Source organism: Vanellus vanellus (assembly GCF_965231255.1).
Source record: "Vanellus vanellus genome assembly, chromosome: 11".
Classification (NCBI taxonomy): domain Eukaryota; kingdom Metazoa; phylum Chordata; class Aves; order Charadriiformes; family Charadriidae; genus Vanellus; species Vanellus vanellus.
The window spans coordinates 21,177,970-21,197,723 of NC_138916.1; the positions used below are offsets into that span (position 1 = coordinate 21,177,970).

The 19,754-nt window shown below is 39.8% G+C and overlaps 1 protein-coding gene across 1 annotated transcript in view; it reads right to left on the reverse strand.

The window, feature by feature from the left end:
* Positions 1-19,754, reverse strand: part of ADAMTS17 (ADAM metallopeptidase with thrombospondin type 1 motif 17) — a gene marked incomplete at its 5' end in the record, with an annotated part of 193,977 nt that overhangs the window by 82,933 nt on the left and 91,290 nt on the right. Inside the window, 2 exons of the mRNA XM_082488798.1 lie at positions 13,249-13,399; positions 14,715-14,855. Of these exons, the coding sequence (XP_082344924.1) occupies positions 13,249-13,399; positions 14,715-14,855 (292 nt within the window). The remainder of the gene's footprint in view (positions 1-13,248; positions 13,400-14,714; positions 14,856-19,754) is intronic.

The window sequence follows — 19,754 nt, forward strand, 5'->3', positions numbered from 1 at the left end:
ATTCTCAAAACCCCGCCTTCCCTGGAGAGGACTAAAATCAAAAAGTAAATCAATTAACTGTCCACAAGTGTTACAGAAAGAACACTAATCTAGGCAATAAACCATTTAAACTGAAAAAGCTTTTCCCCAAAATGCCAAACGTACAGCTCTGAGAGGATGCTTGTTTTCCTAGTTGTAAAGCTACAGCACCCTTGCATCTGGTTTAACTCACTGGGATCTAAAGGTGATGATTCTTTGTGTTAAGACTACACATATGAATGATTAAAAAGGACTCAAAACCAGTCAAAGTATGTCACAGACCTAAGTGGAAGGTATCATAGGAGGTTCTAGCTACAGTGGTAGGACATAGTACATGTAGCTACAGGACACAAATTAAATGCAGTCTATGAACATGATAGGCTTGCTAAACGCTATCGGTTTCTTTGTCATTATGAATAATTGTATTGATGACTTATGAAAGTTATTACTGTTAAGCCAAGGTCAGGAATTAATTGACAATCTGGATTGTCTCTTCTCCGTTGATGATTGTGGACAGCGATCTTGTGAAAGTACTATCAGCAATGCCTCCTTTCAAACTGTGGTTGGGGTATACTGATATGTAAAAGGCAGGGAAGCTTCAGGGAGGAAGGGTGGAGATTGCATGTATTTTCTCTTTTCTAGGCTTAAGCCCCTCTCTTACACATAACCACAAAACTTCAGAGCAGAATGTGATGAGAAACCCTCCAGCCAGATCTCCTGAATGACCCAGACAGATATTTTGCCCCGTGGTTCCAGAAGGAAGCCCTCTGCTTCTGCTTTCTGTCAGAAAGATGCTGGCTGACGATGTAATGGAATTCACTACATCCCTAAAGGAGTTGTTTTAGACACATATGAGCACCATTGCTAAATATCTGTGCATTTTGCAAGGCCAGTATTTGTTAAGCTTCAACTTTAAGTCCCTGGATTGTAAGCTGCATGTGAATTAGTTAGGGTTAAATTCTCATCTTCGATTTAAAACTGGGAGGAAGAAGGGGGTGTGTGGGGTGCAAACAGAAAATCATAAAAATGAACCAGCTTTTTGTACAATTTTGGTAGCCAGCTAGAATTCCTCTGTAGCCCACAAGAACGTGAAAGGTGATAAACCCAGCTAGCATGCCCAGGTAAGAGCTATGGCCTGGGGGAAGCAACAGGCACAGATAACCTCAAGCAGGTGTGTCTGTACCAGCAGAACTACAGAACTGAGACCACCCTATGGATGCAGTGGGTGCAAATACTCACATACGTGTGTGTAAGCATATGTTTATGAGTATATATACAGGTATACACACATGCACACACAGGCATATATTTAAAGGGAGATAAATAAAGGAAAAATCTCTCTTAGCAACACCAACCTTTCTGAAATTTCCCATCTCTGAGGTATGGAAAACATAGGATTTTTATAGTATCCCTGTGTTTGATTCCAATCACTAAATGCAAAGCATATTTCAGGAAACAGTTACAGAAAAATCTGGTAACTGCGCTTCAGCTCTGTGTTCTAGTGCCATACCACTACAAAGCTCAAATACTCGTTAGTGCAGTCCCCTGTATTTAATACAGTGTTCAGATACCCCAGCAAAGATTAAACCATCAGCTTTAGTATTGTATGTTCCCAAGATGTTTTATCATGTTAATAGCTCTTTTCAAAAGAGATCATATATCCTCCTCAGCTACAATAGAAACCCAAACAAAAATCCCTATTAAACAGTCCTATAGCTAACCAGTTGCAGTGACTGACTTCTTAATAGTTAAATAGCCAGCTTTGTGGGGAAATATCAAAGTGAGAAATGGCAGGACTTAAAAGGAAGTTGCTTGTGTATGAGTGGCAGTTCAGAGCTTACGCTGATATAGAAGAAGCCATCAAAAGATCTGTATTACTGCTAATTGTAAATTCAGCAACCAGCTTTTAGAAGGCAGGTCTCTGCCTGCAAAGTCTTCCCTACAGCAGTCAAGAAGTGCCAGTTAGGATTTTCCCATGATAGATATTTTTCACTGGAGAAATACTGGTTTGTTCAAACTGTCTTTGGGGAAAGGTCATCTTTGGATCAGCTCCCAGCTTGACATATTTCCAAGGGCAAAATAAAAAAAGCGAGATGGGTTTTGAAAAGTAGTATTTCAATAAAAATTTAAATTGTCTTTTTTTTTTTAATTGAAACGCTCGTTCAACTGAAACTTTAAGAAATTTATACAGACAGAAAATAAAATTTAAAAAACTGAAATAAAAATGGAATTTTTATAAAGGTGTAAATTTGAGGCTCTCAAGAACTCCTGGAAGATTGGAAAATTTGTCTGCACATCTGTTAGAAACCAGTCCTAAGAGAGGTCACAGTCCGGAAACTCTCAGTCTAGGAGATATCTGCTCGGCAGGTGAATGACGCTTCCGATTACGGGTATTACAATGGCATCTATTTGAGAAAGGGGCCTTACTGTGCCAGGTGTTTTCTCTTCCTCAAAGAACTTGCAATCTAAACAGACTCCTGGGAGCCTGGAGATAAAGGAAGCTTTATCCCTCTGTTACAGGTGAGAAGGGGAGGAACAGAAAGGGATTAAATGTGTTGCTGAAAGTCTGCTAGGAAACAAGCAAAAATGCTGCTCAGAGGTCTGCAGTCCTCTGCTCAGTGTCACAGCCACAGGCTCACACTGCCTGCTCTGGCTAAACTTCAGGGTAACACCAGAAACAACTTCTGGGATACTCCCAGGAACATGTCTGGCTGTGGGCCTTCCCACCTTTCACAGCTTTTCATACTTTGTCACAGCACATACTGTTTCTGAAGATGGTGTTTACCTTACATGGAATTCCATCCCACAGGTGTGCCAGCACAGACTCGCAGCGTATGAAGCGCTACGACCACTCACATGCAGCTCTAGGGAAGTAATCTATTTTAGGTTCTTTAACTCAGTGCTGCAGCTGGAAATGAGAAGAAGCCAGAAGTAATTCAGCCAGCTCTTTGCCCACAGGCAATAAGTCTAAAGTCTGTAGTTTCTGGGTTAGCTATTGCATCACCACTGTTACTAAAATCAGCGTGATTCTGTCCAATGACCTCATATGGTCTCAGTGAGAAGAAAGGGCTCACAATACTGCCCTGCCTCAAAGCCTCAGATTATTACCTACAAGGTAGAGCTTCCAAATCTCCAAAGCATAAGGAGAATACAATGAATAAAGATGCCCTTCTCATCAAGACACAACTCTACAGAAGCTAGTTCTTTCCCTACACGTTCACTCCCTCACCTTAGATTCGTCCAAAAAAATAAACGCATATTTCTCCTGAGAATGAATTTGTTCCTGCTGCCTATCGCCCACTGGAAAGAGCAAGCTCTTATTTCTAGCAGCAGAATTAAACCGACGTGAAACCAATTTTGCTGTCAAAATGAGGGATTATGAAGAAGGACCTAGAAAGAGTAAATATCCTTAAGGAAGAGGAGCAAGACACCACGTACCACACAAGTATGCTTATGAATAGGCTGGCTGTCAATGAAGTATCAGACCTCTTATGCCAAGGCTTTGGCTTGGCATACAGCTAACCATGAGAGGAAACATGCTTATAAACAGAATCCTTATTAACACCTATTAAGTACAATAAACACGCAATTTACACACGATTTCCTGTTCAAAGCACGATGTATATGTTCTCGAAGCCCCACAGCATGCTTCTGAGGAGGAATTCTTTACACAACAAGGTGAGAAAAACAACGCCCCCAATTTCTACAAGGGAGGTGAGCGCTATTGTTTGCCACTGCTATTAGATGGAGCTTCTTGCTGTTGAAAACTAGACGAAAAGTGCTCAAAATCAGAATCCTGTAAAATTGGAAGGCACTGTTGAAAGGGAGCCATGCGCTGCCCCAGACAAGATAACCGTGAAGCTTGGATATGCATATCGATGGCCAGCTGCTGACCTTTCTCTAGAGCTGATATTCCAAGGAACAAGTGGTAGGTCCAACAGCGGAAGTATTTGTCTATCTGTCCAAATGACAGACCTGATCCAAAAGTCAAGGGAAGGTTTGATAAAGAATCACAAGGTCTGCCCTAGGATATTCAGGCAATGGTCAATATACACTAACTTCTTATTGTTGCCAAAACTGGGCAACAATCCCACAAATTCATAATGTGTAATTTTATTCATTAATGGATCTCTTCACTGTTGGACGGAAAGCACCTCAGATTGTATTATGAAAAAACAATCATATAATCTTTTCAGATGCAACTAGGAAAGATTTCTTAAAAAATATTTCCCTATTTTCACTGCCTGGTGATCACCTTGTTTCTTCAGAACATACAGAAACACGCGCACATTATGATTTTTGGATGGATCGCTAATCTGCCTGCTTGAAGCCAACAAACACATTTAGAGTTGATTCCCCTTTATATTAGTTTTTTCATCAATGTAACTTCATTAACTCAATGAACGGCCTCTTCATCAAAACTTGTGTGGGTGAAAGTCACCGATATCAGACTCAAGCGTATAAAATCAAGAAGATTGTTTTAACTTTTGAGGAAATGGCCCTTGACAGTTGAATAACTCATAAGGAAAAGGTCCTTGAGAGTGCTACTCTTTTCTGTGTAGAACAGTACAAAAATTCCACATAGTAATTTCCGAGATCTGTTAATGTTCTGTATCAGAGAAAACAAAACAAACTGAACCCAGCAAACATGAAATGTGTCCACGCTGGGTTTGGTTGCCTGAGCTAGATGGCTTGATATGCGTCGCTCCAACTACCAACACATGGATCCCATAGGAAGTGTACTTTATATATGTATCTGGAGTGGTACCAAGAGCTTTTGTAATCTACAATTAAAATATAAGAATGTTTCCCTTTTGTCTTTCAGGGAGAAAGACAAAAATCTGTGTCAGCTTCCAAAACAATAATTTACCATGACACACCACAGACAGATCTGGATGTCTAAGGTCTGAAAGAAATTAACTGGTTATAATCTTCAGTCAAATAGCCTTTCTAACAGCAGGTGAAAGCCAAAGGATTAGAAAAATCCAGAGCTCTCATGTTTTGACAATGCTAGCAAAAGGAAAACCAGGCTATTCAAGAGCTGCCCAAAACACGCTTAAAGACAGGAAGATGAGCCCTGACCTCTCTAGAGTGGATGCAGCAGGGATCTTTTGCCATGTGTGCCATCATCTCTCATAGTAAAACTGCTGCTAGGGCTCTAAGAATGGCTCTGGGGCATATATGGTAAGAGACAGTGAAACATAAAAATTCTTCTTTTGAGAAGGGTTTGGCCTACTGCAAGCTCTTCACCCTTTCCTGTGAGGAAGTTAAACTGGAATTAATTACTTTTATACTGGAAATGTGCAATGCAGTATCTGGACATTGTTCCAATCTGGAGGAGATACAAGAAACCAGTATTTTGAGACGTGAAGAATGGTTTGAGATGCCTGACTGGAAATATTTCAAGGAGGGCAACCTTTCAAAGCTGGTAGAAGCTCGGGGCTTCTGGAAAACCACGCAGCTTCCCTGACACCCATAGATGCTGAAAAAAGGACATATTCAAAACCATTACTTTCATTTGAAAATTTAGGCCATGATTGAACCTCCTGAACATGCATCAAGATGAAAGAAAAACTGACAAAAGCAGCAATGGCAGGGACACCGCACAGAAATGCAAATATGAAAGGCTAGTAATGACGCTGGTTGCGAGGAGTTCAGTAAACAGGAATGGATCCTGCCAGAACAGCAGTGGAAGAATCCTATACTGCCAGAAAGAGCACAAGTGAGTAGAAATACTTTTTTTTAACTATACGTTGGGATGCAAACAATGAAACAGAAAATCACTGTCTATAGTTTTAGCAATTTCTGGTGCTCTCGAGGCAAAATGACTTCTCCACTGTCTAAAGTATTTCTTCGCAAAGCACCAATTCTATTTCATTTTTTCATATACCTGGAATTGAAGTAATAATCAAAAGAAAGAGATTGGAAAGATAGTATTAATGAGACCGCAAACTAATTTTATGGCAAAGCAGCCTATGCTAAATACTAATCTTTTCAGTGCCTTCAGGGCATTCACAAAAGTAGCTCCTGCGGGCCTGATTCACAGAGACATAGAAATTCAAGTAGAAAAAGATAAGCTTTATCCACCTTCCTACCAACACAGAATTCTTCCTTGCTGTATGTGGTCTTCAGCTTTGCCGAGCCCAATTTTCAGCATCTTAAATGACAGAATTCAACCATACATGTTACATCACCTGAAGAAATCCCTGAAGTATCTTCATGTGATTAAACCTGGAAGAAGTAGAGACATGTGGTACAAAGCACTGCAACAGAATCATTCCTTTGAATTAAACGTTAGAAATTTTGTACTCTGACTTATCACCAATTTCTACCTCAGTATGCTTAAAAGAGCTGTAGCTAATCAATGGTGTCACAACGACAGTAACTATATTAGCATGGTATTGTACATGCCATGTGTTAAGTGCTGCTCTGAGGTTCATACCACAAGTACCCCACCAAGAAAAGGCTTATGAATTCACAGTATTATGCTATCATCTAGCTCAGGAGAAGGTATCTGCCCATGATGAAGGAAGGGCAAGAGCTTCAGGGAAGTTTCATAATCAACCTGCTCACTTCCATCTAATATTGTGTTTGCAACGTAGAGCCTGAAATTCTGACCTTGCACTTTGCAACATCCATCTCTTACTGTCTTCAGTGAGAGTAACATTCACTCAGTAACTTCCAGGGAACTCCTCAAGCCTTAACACCTGATTGCAGGATAAGAAAAGTATTGATCTTTTAAACAACAGGTGCTGTTGTTAAAAAAAAAAAAGAAAAAAAAAAATGGGAAATTAAAAGAATGAAATCACAGATTTCTTGGCCATGGGAAAAGAGAAGAAAGGGGCAGTTAAATAAATATAGATATGTACACACACTGTTCAGATGTGGTTGTTAAGATTATGAGAGTTTTCTCTTGAAGTGTTTTGCAGATGGGAAGCTCCCAGAAGGCCAATGGGAGAGGTCTGAATGCCCTTCAAGCTTGTTATACACTATTTTCAGGCTGATACTCAATCGTATTTTGGCTAATTTTGTTAAGTTCAAACTTCAGCTGTAGATGCCACATCACAAGGCTACACTAATTCTTTCTCCCTCCCCTTGTGTCTTAATAAGAAATATAGGATTTCCAAGTTCAAGTGCTTGATTCTTAAGAGGCACTCTGTATTATTTTTAAGAGTTTATTATTTTTATATTCTTAAATTTCCACATTGTATTTTTATAATTTTATTTTGATTCCCCTCTCTCTTTTTATTTTTCTTTAAACCACTGCACCAGAATGTGTTTTGACCATCTTCCAAACTGAAACACGTACAAAAATTTCTGAAGCATTCCAATAATTGTAAACTGGGCTGTGCTGCCCAGGCAGGAACTCTGCTTCTCTCTCTTTCTTTTTCTCTCTTAAACAAAAAGTATTTCCACTGAAAATAAAGAGAAAACGGTCCTTTTGCAACATACAGCAGCAGTGAAATAGGACACTTCAGTTTCATATGAAAGAGGCAACGTGAAAATAGTCTGAATTTTAACAACCTACATTAGGAAAACTATAACATATAGTATGGCAATTAAGTAAATTGTTGCCTTTACTTGTAAAAAAGAAAATCTTCTCATTTTATTTTAGAATTGCCAGGCTTCTATCTGCAAAAGTCAAGAAAACCAAACCCATCCTTCTCCAGATGATGATGATGATGATGATGATGATTATATCATCATTGTTATTATTATATTTACATAGAAGCTAAAGTGTGCAATGGAATATTATGTAGACAAAGTCTCTGGTTATACAGAAAATGACAATGCAACCTATTATTTTCATAGAATGATAGAATCATGGAATGGTTTAGTTTGGAAGGCACCTTGAAGATCATCTTGTTCCAACCCCCCTGCCATAGGCAGGGACACCTCCCACCAGCCCAGGTTGCCCAAGGCCACGTCCAGCCTGGCCTTGAACACCTCCAGGGATGGGGCCTCAACAACTTCTCTGGGCAATCTGTTCCAGTGCCTCACCACCCTCAAATTGAAAAAGTTCTTCCTAATGTTTAATCTAAACCTGCCCTCTTCCAGTTTAAAGCCATTCCCCCTTGTCCTATGACTACATGCCCTAGTAAAAAGTCCTTCCCCAGCTCTCCTGTAGGCCCCCTTTAGGTACTGGAAGGCCGCAATAAGATCTCCCTGGAGATATTTTCAGGATAAATCAGCTCTCAACCTAACTACCATGTTCTTGTAAATATTCTACACATTACTAAATAATAGGGCTTACTATCATCGTCTGGATCTTGCAAATGACTCTGCAAAGAAAAAACAGACAGAGGCCCATTGATTCCCATGCATGGAGTCCAAGGGTCCACTCTGCCAGTCTCTTTGCAAGATCAAGACCACAGAGAGACCCACAATTGCTTAATTATATTCACCACCATGCCATCAAACATGAAAACTGAAGGCATATGTAAAATCCATTTGATTACTACAATTGTTGCTATTCCTTTACTCTGTCTTTTGGTTCCTCTCCTTTTCTATTTTAGCCCAGAAGTATAGTCAGTCAACTTCTCTCTCTTGTTCTGTAAATACTTGTAGATACTGGGAGATAACTATATTTCTTAAAAAACAACTTGAACTTAAGACAAAACAGTAGAGCCAATTCTAGCTGTTTTAATTTTTCTAAAGTGTCATGTCAAAATTCACATTCCCAGTTGCATCCGAGTTGACAGTGTCCCTTTTTCAGGAAAAAATCTCTTTGTAGCAATGCTAATCTCCTTCCACATGCCATTTTACCCTAAGCACAGTTTTGACTCAAAACAATACTGAAAGTTTTGACTCAAAACAATACTGAAAGATAATGGTTATGTAAAAACCCGCAAAAATGTGTTAATAATAAATAAGCCAAAAGGCATATAAAACAAAAAGCCAAACACTGGATACAAGACATGGAAATCACATTTTTTCCATAAATATAATTTCAGTGCAAAAGCCTCTGTTAGTAGGCATGCCAGTCTGAAAAATAAACCCAGTGTTCTGATTAAACACACAGCATATTTTCATGTGAGGTTACGAACAATGCATTTTTACGCATTTCTGGTGGAGAAACACCATCTCCACTCTGTGAGAGATTCAGCACAAACCATCTGTGCTTTTCCTCTCACTGACAGCACTGCTAAATAAAGGGGACAGCAAAGAGTTAAAGTCTGCTCTCCGCAGAAGCCTTCATCGCTTGGGTGGGGTTGAAGCTTTTGGCTTCCTCTTGCATAGGGGTCCAACAAATTCACAATACTTGATTCATAGAGCAGTGTGGATCTGAAGAACAGAGGTCAGACAGGTTCAATTTCCAGTAATTTGTACAACCTAGCATGTTAGCCCCGGACTCACGTCAACACTTAGCAACCAGAATCCAAGATCTCGATCTCTGGGGTACACTGATAATGCACTATGCAGTGTGAAAGGTGCATTGCTGTTTAGTTTTTTCTGCAACTCGGATCATGATTTTGCTCAGAGCTTGAGCGTGACACCATCGTCCATTTAATTTCTGCTAAAAGCAACTAATCTCCCTAAAAATAAAGATCACTGTGCAAACTCTTAGGTGGGCCAAAAGCTTTTCTAGCACTGCAGGGGGCATGCCCGTACAGCCTCTCACATGAAAACAGGCAGCATGTCTGGTATGGCAGAAGCATGTTTGTATGTCCTGCTAGATAAGCATTCTCATTGATCAGACAACGCCTAACATTTGCAATAGAAAAGATTAACAGAAAGCACCATGTGAAAGCACTTTTGATCCCTTTACATATTACTGGAGAAAACTATGTAACTTCGGCATGAAGGGGGAACTACTGAAGGGTCTTGAGATATTCATTATCACATATGAAATCATCTTACTTGAGAACCGCCCAACTTCTATCTTCTTATTCAGTTCCTCGGACCAAACCTAATTCTTCCACAGAACCATGAAAACATTTACTTTCCTCATGATGAGCAAGGACTCAGCCATCTAATACTACGGCTAAAGTTAATCCAAAACCAGTCACCTGGATGTATCCCAAACCAATAAAACTATGAGCAGAGCATGCACCAAAATGGACTTGCATTCCCTCAAGGGGCTGGCAGGTAATCTTGCCATTTATTATTCATACACTATCCTAATTGAAACAGTGCTTTTCAAATAAGTAGAAATTGATTGTTCCCTGCCTCACAAGCATCCAGTCTAAAAGCCTGATTCCACAGCTCCTTAAACAGGTGACACGCAGTAGTAAATCTTACCTAACATTGATGTTAGAGAACCAGATTCTAAATTATACACCTTGGAGGTCATAAATTACCAGAATTATTAAGCTGATTATCATATACTCATGTTAATTAGTTCATTTTTTTAAATTTTAGTATATTAACACATAGATGCTGTGTCCATGCAAATTAAAAAGGAACATCAAGAGGTATAGCCTATGTAAAGCTGAGCCTATGTCATATGTTTTCATTTTTGTTCTACAAATTTGGAGCAGAATAGCTGCAAGATAGCTAGTTTCACAAACTTATAATTCTGAGGGCTATTATTTTGTACTAGGGCATCTGAGTTATCATTAAAAACAAACATGGAAGAATAATTTTGGAGATTCAATCTGATATATCCAGATAAGGTTGAACATTCATGGATTAACTCCCTAGTTAGACCATTGTCTGAGGTCAAAACACTGCCAAGTATTTAGGCACCTGACTCCCTCTGAAGGCAAAGGAGATTACATTTCTTTAAAAATTTGAGACTTGATGCCTTTAACGGGAAGAGTTTACTGCACAGAAAGTTTCTGCAGTTTCTCAAAAATGTCGAAATTTTGGATTCATCTGATCTCTGAAATTCATTCTACAATCAGATTATACGGCATTTTTTAATATAGGTCCTCTAGTTTGCCTGATATAATTAGGTAGCTCGACTACCTCCAATGAAATGTTGTAATATAACCCTTTTATTAAATAAGAAAATAGACAGTAGATGTATGTAATCATAAAAAGATTGAGCAGGCTCATTTCCTGAAGTTTATTTCCTTTTTGTAGCAAACATTTACTGTCAAATGTTTATTACTTTTACATTTGGATTTTTTTAATACTTTATTGAATTAAAAATACCACATTACCATTGGCTAAAAGAGGAGACAGCTGTATTTGCCAATAATTTCTACAGCTAATGCCAATGACTAGTGCCAATTTTTTTTGGTTCATATTTTTGTAGACAGCTTTGAGACTTATGATACAAGTATTCCGCAGATGAACCATGAGAAACACAAAGGTGAAAATAACAAAAACTTTGAAGGTTTAAAAATTGCAGCTGATCATTTCCTCTAAAGAGTTTCCTCTAAAGAGTTTCCTTCCATTGCCTTCAAATAGCAATTCAGAGTAGCATAACAGCATGCCAATATTTACTGAAATTAATGGGATGTGACATAACTGATCCAAAGCTTCACAGTGTGAATACTAACTCTTAACGCATGTCTGTAACAGAAAAATATTTCTAAATAAGTGATTGCAAATTGTTTTTAATCTGCTGAAGTTCTACAAGGCTTTTCATTAGAAAGTACTAAAGTCCTTACAAAATATGCTTTTCTTTGAGGTATACTAAAGGAATGATGAAGGGAAAGAGCAGAGTTTTCATTGTGTTGTAAAGATGTCAAATAATAAGACTGGTAAAAAATCTTGGGAGACACAAACACCTGCTGTCTGTATCTTACAGAGAACAACAGTGCTTCTTGGCTTGTTATTCTGGCAAGCAACTTGTTCCTGAAGCAATTCCAGACTGGACATGCAATTTCTGCATGAGAAATGCTGACCACCTACCAATAGGCTGACATTCTCATTACGCACTGGACTATCCAGAAACAGAATGTTTTTTTTATCACAACAGGGGAAATAGCAAATATCTATTCCAACACCAGTCAAGCTGGGTGACACCCACACAAGTGGAAGAACTTGAATCATCCTGGGTGGATCTGGGGTTTTCTTTACAGACCTAACTAACACTTTCTAGCACTTTCTAGCTTCCAGTACAGTAGTCCTGGTGGTCTGCATTTTCTTGATGGAGCTGGAAAATACAACCTACCCAGATTCTTTTCTTATTGTTTTATATTAGCTAGTTTCCAAATCCAAAATAAATAAAACAGCAAATGTGAAACTAAGAACGTGTTCCCAGGACTTGCATGTGTTCAACAGTTTTAGTAATTTGGCACTTAGAAACCTCAGTTATCACTGATGGTTATTTTCTTTATTAACACTGATTTAAGATCCCAAGATTGTTCAGAATGAGAATAAGAGACATCTAAAAATACAAATGGCTAGTTAATGACAGCATGAAACCTGACTGCTTCACACTTGTCTATATCGGACAGAGTGCTGCCAGCTGGTGCTGGTGACAGGACACAGTGCTTCATGACTTTCTTCTGAATATGTCTGAGGCCACACTGGAAGTAAGTATTTCCCTATCTGAAGTGGGATGCAGATGGCCTCTGGTCAGAATGAAGACATCTAATTATGTGCAAGACCTTAGGAAAAGTTTAGCTCTCTACATTCCAGAGGACAAGTCAGACAGCCTCATCTCAAATACGACCTACTTCTAGAGCCATCAAAAATCAGTGTTTCCATTTTGCCAACCAACCATGTAATATAAGTCACATTGCACTCAAATCCTGGCTAAACATCACGTTGCTTAAAAAACACATAGGAAGAGGCCTAATTCTGCACAAATCCCTAAACGGCCTTATCAAACAAGTAGTCATTAATATTTCCTTGGCACAGAGTTAAAAGTCAGCTCCTAAGAACATTGTAGCAGTCTGAAGGTGAGGTCTACTGAAAGATCCAGACAGTCATCTAATCTGACTCTGGGGAAGTAGGCAAGCACTCTTGTGAGAAGAGACTTTCACCTCAGCTGAACTGCCATCAAACCAATCTCTACTGAATACTTCAGCAACAGTGTCAAAAGGGAACTGCTCCTAAATTAAGACCAAGTACAAACAAAAGTTTTTCTGGGTCTGCTCTAGGAGATTAACAAGACCAGCGTGGGAAAAGGAGGAGGACTGCATAAGAATGCGCTGTTGACATCAAGGTCAATGGGAGTTTGACTACTGATTTTGTATCAGCAGTGCTGAACATGCTGAAAATCCCATTAAGTAGTTCTGAGGAAAGTACAGAATCCTGTTCTTCCTCAGTGCTTGACAGCTTTATTTCCACTTCCCACCTTGTTTCCAGGTACACCCCATGAGCTCTTACCTCCATATTCTTACAGAATGTAGCATTGGTCCCAAAAAGTATCTGGCACTGTTCATCGGCACTGTAGTGCATTCCAGGCAGCTTGTGAGGGAGCCGCACCGCGTATTGGCTTCGGGGGTCTGTTACCAGCAAACAGGTGCTGACCTTGGACCTGTGGAGTGAAAGAATTAAATATGCCTTTAAGGGAAAGCACCTTTGAACTGGAGTGTTAAATCACTGCTGTAGAGAAGCCGTTGTCCTCTCCTTAACAGGGAATCTGGTGACCTCATGTCAAACAGTGGTGACTTTTCCCAGTGTATATCTGGAACCCTTCTAAATCATTGAAAACTATGGATAGAAAGGTCCTTGGGAACTCATCCCTGGCCCCAGGCCTCAAGGCTATATTCACATCATTCTGGATTAAACATCTGGCTACACTGTTCCTAAAAATCTGATGGAGGCTCAAGTCTGCCCTCAGGATATCTAGTCCAAAGCCTCACGAGCCTTATAACCTCAGCTAGAAAGTCTTCTATCATGTCTCACCTGAATCCCCCTAGCTGAATTTTAAGCCCTTGACTTCTTTTCTTATCCATCACAGACATAAAGGAAAGATTTTGCACTTTGCCTTCACAACAATCTTTTACAAACTGGAATATCACTTTGTCATCTCACCTTTATCAGGGCCCAGAATGAGTTCAGATGCAACTTCTTTTTCAACTTCATGCCTTTACTGTAACAGCAGATATCCCAATTTCACTATTATTTTCCTTTCTCTCCCATCTCTAATCCCCAGAGTGGGGACTTTTCCATGCTGAACCCATTTCTAGAAACAAAAGCACTGGCCACTGTGCCAGACGCTGTTTGTTAGAGAGCTGCACTGTAGGTTTACGACCTCAATTACAGAGTTCAGACAATTTGTGTGCTTCCTATAGTACACGAGAGTTAACAAGCAGGAGGGCAGAAATCCTTCCTGAACTGTTGAATATGATGAACTGAAATATGGATGCAGTGGCAAAGAAGTTTATAGTGAACTGTTTAAGACCAACACTCACTGAGGAGTGAGAAAACACATCAGAATTACCTCCAGGCAAAGTAAAGTTTCCATAAAATAAAAGCTATTTAATAACAAGAATGACAGTAAAAGCCATGGCACAAAACTGGCAGCGGAGATGGAAACTTTTTCAGGACACCTACACACAGATTTTTGTTATTGCAAACATGAAGGGCATTTTTTGTAAAATGAAGCTGATCTGGGCTAGTTTTTAAGAACTATCAGTACATTGACAACTGCACATAATTCTTTTGCCTCTCTGCAAACCCCAGTTTCAAGGGAGCTACTGTAATGGAGACAGATTCAAACTTGCACACCCTAATGACACCTGCACGCACTAGGGTTTTTTTTGAGGAAAATTGTTTAGACTTCCACTTTCAAATAACACATTGGATTCTTGCCTGATAGGATTTTTGATAATCAGCACAGTCCTTACTTTAGGAAGTTTTCAAGGTCATCGCGGCTGCATGAAGACCAGGAAAGGTCACTTGGGTTCCTGCCCTTCACCCATTCTCCAGACATAATATGAGACCTCCCTGCGCAGGGTTGATGATCATCATCATGGCTCATTCCCATGCTGTTTGATTAAAACAAAAGAAGACAAAAAAGCTATCAAGTTACAATGTGGGTTTCTCGTTTCCCATTGGACTTAGTAATGACAGTCTTAGCAATTAACAAGTCAAAAACAGGCTGCACATACAACACAAAATCATTCACCTATTGCTCTGGGCACCTCTTCCATGAATAAACTATAGGTTCCTTTAATTTATCCATTGCCTTAACTTCACAAAGGTTTTAGTATTTGTGTGTTTGAAACTCTTAAATGAGCTTCTTATGGACTTTCCTGCCAGGAAATCTAACTATTGGAGGACTCATGAGAGGTGAACCTGGAGAAGTGATGTAGCACAGCTGAAGGGTATCTGCCAGAATATCAAAGCTAGTATTTATTGAAAATTTTGGAATGGTTTCCCAAATCTAGTGGATATGGTCCCTATAATCATAGCGAGGGAACGGTCAACAAAGTAATACTAGAGATGGGCCAATTTTGTTGTTGTGTCAGTGTGAATTTGGAATAACCCTACTGTTAGGAAAAACATTTCTCTAAATTTGTGGTATTGTACAATCTCTGTCTCATCTAACTTTGAAGCTGATCCTTCTTTTAGTGGTGGGTTGGACCAGATGACCTTCAGTGGCCTTTCCAACCTAAATTAGTCTATGAGTCTATAACAGCAATGCTCAGATAGGAGCCTGAGGCAGAAATCCAGCCTTCATTTCTGCAAGCACTGTCCAAACAAGCACCAAGACTGCCCCATGACACTCTCAGCAAGAACAGAATGTGACCTACTCAGCAAAACAAACCATCTAAACAAACAGCAGATTGTAGAGTATAAACATACATGGAGGAATTCAAACACATTCAATGAGGATTTCAAAAAGTATTCAGAAATAGAAAAGTATTACTTTAACCTCCATCCAACTTCCTACTTGGGACCCTTCTATCATTAGTGGAATCTCTACCATTGGGCTGCCACAGTTCAGAATAAATCTCTGTTGCCACTATAGGAAGGCAACACTCCTCTGCTGGAGATTAAGCCTGTGAACTGCCTTCATGGTGGCAAAGAAGGGATAACTGATGTGACCAAGTTCACCTGCTTCATCAGTGAAATCCCAAAAGTCCTGACTGGCAGTCCTACACTCAGCCCATCATACCACGCTGCCTGGCAGCAAAAGTGAGTTAAGGATTTCCCATCCTAATTTGAAATGATCATTAAAACCATTTTTTAATCTTATGGAATAATAACATTTTGAAATGTTAACACACTTCCTTTGATTCCAACATGAAATGGAAAATGGCTTTCAGACAAAAGATGCCTTTTATGCCCAGTGTCACTTTCTAGCAAAATAATAGTCCCCAATTTGAGGCTGAAAACAGATCACTAGGAACTCACTAGGTCTCCAGCTGGCTGGACTGAGCAAGCCAGGAGCAGTCCTTTGAAATACAGTGTTGCACTCTTTAATCCATGCTGTTTCTCTACAAATCAGAGGCTCCTGTTTGCTTTCTGACTACGCTCTTGGCTTTGCTTCTCTCCAGTTTTGGGACTCAACTGTTCAAAGCCTAAACACGACATACATTTCTAGTTGCGATGAACCAAAACCGACTTCAGCAGTTTGATAATTATGGCTTAGATTAAACCACCATCTATGCTATTTTTAGCTTAAAGTGAAGATTATATGGTGGAGTCTATTATTTTAGGTTTATCTCCAGGGACATTATTATTTCTAGCAAAACTACATTTAACATAATTTTTAGACTCAAAAGTTCCTAGTTATTCTTGTTTTTAAATGTTTGTGGGTTTTGAACCCAGCAGAAACATTAAAATCAAGCACATTTTGTTTGATGCATGCAGGAATAATTTAACAGTCTATTAGTAACTCTAACTTCAAAACAGTAAAGAGTGAAATTCCTGCTCCTCTGAAGTGAATGGGAGTTTTGCCATTGACTTCAATGGAGTCTGGATTTCACTCCAAATATTTTACCCATGTTGTTTCTACACGCGGAGAAAACTCTTCACATGCTAGGAAGAAAGTTCCAGCAGTATTCCTCCAATGCAAATAAGCCCATCTAAAGTTTGTATCCCTGAAGTCAAGAAAGGAAGAGCTAAGTGCCATGAAGCAAGGTATGTAAGCTCGCTGGAAATCTTCCAGAGGAAAATTTGCCCAAAAGTGCCAGTTTAGACGGCTGTGGGCATGCAGCTATGGTGTTAACTTTTCTAATGGAAACGAGACAGGCTTCCACCATTTCTTTCAGCTTGCCTGCTTTGGGACTGCCACAGCACTGAGACTCAAAAGTTGGGTCCTTCAGGCTCCTACTCTGCCAGGGCTTCTGTGGGATGGGACTTGGCAGCCCTCCCATTCTGGCAGCTTCCTGAATGGCCTCCTGGTCAGCACCTCAGCTGCTCTGTGAACAAACCATCTTCCTGACTTTCCAAGTGTTCTAGGCTCCCTGATTTTGTCTCTTCCACAAATAGTGTTTGGTCTAGAGCTGTAATTAAGAAATACCTTAGCTTTCTCATTTACTTTATTTATTCTTTGTTAAATTTCTTGAAAGTGGAATTTTTTTGTTGGCAAACAAGGGCAATGGTTACCAATTAGTACATTTCTGTCCTTAACTTTATTTTAAACCTGACCTCATGAAAGATGTCTGCCTAGGAGAAATGCTTAGGCTAACATTGTCTCTTAACTCCTCTGCCTCTCTCTTTGAAAAGGGGTAGAGGGGAGCATCTGTCAGTCCCACCTGGGGTCCCCCAGGTAGCCGATTTGGCCTAAACCACGACAAACATTCATTACCCAGCTTTGATTTTGCAGGGCTATTTGAGGCAGATAGAACGCACTCTCTATAAAGACTGAGTCAGAACTCACATCTCAGAGTTATTTGCAAGTTTCTTCTGAAATTCATTCAATTCTTACATGTGTGGAAATCGACACCTTTCTGAATTGTTCCTGATTTTTTAATAGAAATTCTTTAAAAAGTCATAAGCATAAAGGAATTGAGCCTGAGCTATCGGTATAAAGCAAAGGAGCTCTGCTAAGTCAAAAGAACCGTACCGTTTTATATTAGCTTAGGATCTGGCCTCAAGGTACATATGCAACCTCTACTGGCCTCTCTGTGATGGGTTTCCGGTAGAATGAAACCAGCAACACCTTTGGAGCCTGTTTTAATTGGCAGTACAGAACTTTTCCCAGCATCTAGTTTACCTTACAATGACTCACTTGAGGAAAGGATTAAATGACCTGCAGGACTAAGGCATACCCTAGCATGCTAACACATTCTTTTCTGAAGTTCAAGGGTCTCCAGCTACATCAAAGGGATCAGTTTTTGCTAAACACATAGTAAAAGTAATGCCATGCTGATTCTTTTCACTAATGAATAGTCCCCTTCCTTTTAACAGAAATAAATCAGACAGAGCATTATGTGTTTGTACTAAACAGCAATGCAAGCGCTGATTCAGTACTTTGCATTTTCTTTGTGATCATCTAATCTTACCTGCTATTCAGAAGTTCACATGGAATTAACAGCAGATAATCAGTCTCTTGAAATATTCTGCCATGGGAAGGAGTTCTATTCTTACATGAACAGATCTTGAAAAAAGAGCCGATAAGAATGGCTCTTAGATTAGAAGCAGGAATGTCAAAATGGCCCTATGTTACCCTGCAAACCCGCTGTCCTCACTGCTCTCTGAGTCCTGACTATCCATTTTATCAGGAGCAGTAAACACATGCTGCATGTTATCTTTTACACCACAAAGCCAGCAGAGCCACTACAGATGAGCACGACTTGATTTCACTTTGTGCTGTTACTACCACAGTCACTAGCTCCATTCAAAGCATGGGGTAGATTGCAGCCTTTGGTTCAGCACATTCTCCTCCTGAAGACAATGAGATTCCACAAAGGCAAGCAAGAACAGCTTAGACTATCAGCCCTTAAACTCCTTTCACTCTGTGTTTATTCAGAGTAGGCAACACGGGACTCTGGTTTCACACTCCAGCTTCTTTTCTAATATAAATAATGCATCGGTTATCAGTCGAAGACACTAAGGCGTCGCCAAAGGAGTCCTGCAGCATATTTATTGTTGCTCATCATATGTGAGTCCAGAAACAAGCTGACTGACCAGTTTGAGTTCTGACCGTTAACATAATCACAGCAAGACAAATTTTATCAGGAGTCACAGGGAGGCAACAATAACAGATCTCTTTGATGCTGTTTTTTTTGTAGAACGAGACTTAAAAGTAGTATCGCTATGAATAAAATATAGTATGCAGTCTCAAAGCCCTGGCCTCTCTGAAGTCTGTGCTCCTTTCCAGGACACTGTTCTCCATCAGAGTCTATGCAGCAATCAGAACTGGGTCAGGACGCCAGCATTACCCTCCGTGCCTGAGCCAGCCAATTTCTTGTGGAACCTTTTTTAGCTAAATACAATTAACAGCCCTTTGTTTTCCCACAGAAATGCTAAATAAATGCACTTGCTTTGTTTGTTTCAGTCACTAGTGGGGCTTCTCCTCTAGACAGTTAATGTAACTAAACTGCTCTGTTTACCCTTGGTGCGTTTTCCAATGTTTCCTGTTATTCTTAAAAAGCCTGAGCCAAAGCGCACCAAAGCCTGTGGAAAGCCTCCTACTGCCTTCAATGCACTGTGCGCTGCACCTCCAAGTTCTTAAGGTCATGTATACAAATCTTCATCAGAACCACTATGACTCTCCATAGTTTTCCTATTAAAAGCCCCAAATCTGAGTTTAAGAATAACACCAAAGGCTGGGGGAAACTGATTTAGGGGATGTTTTAAATCTTTTCAACAGCTGTAACTGTGGCTGGTAATAGACCGCTTGAGAAATCCCCAGGATTGTTATCGTGCACTCCCCTTCTGGTGGGGAGAGATGATGAAGTAGGGGCAAGAGGCAAGTTTGATAGAAAATACCA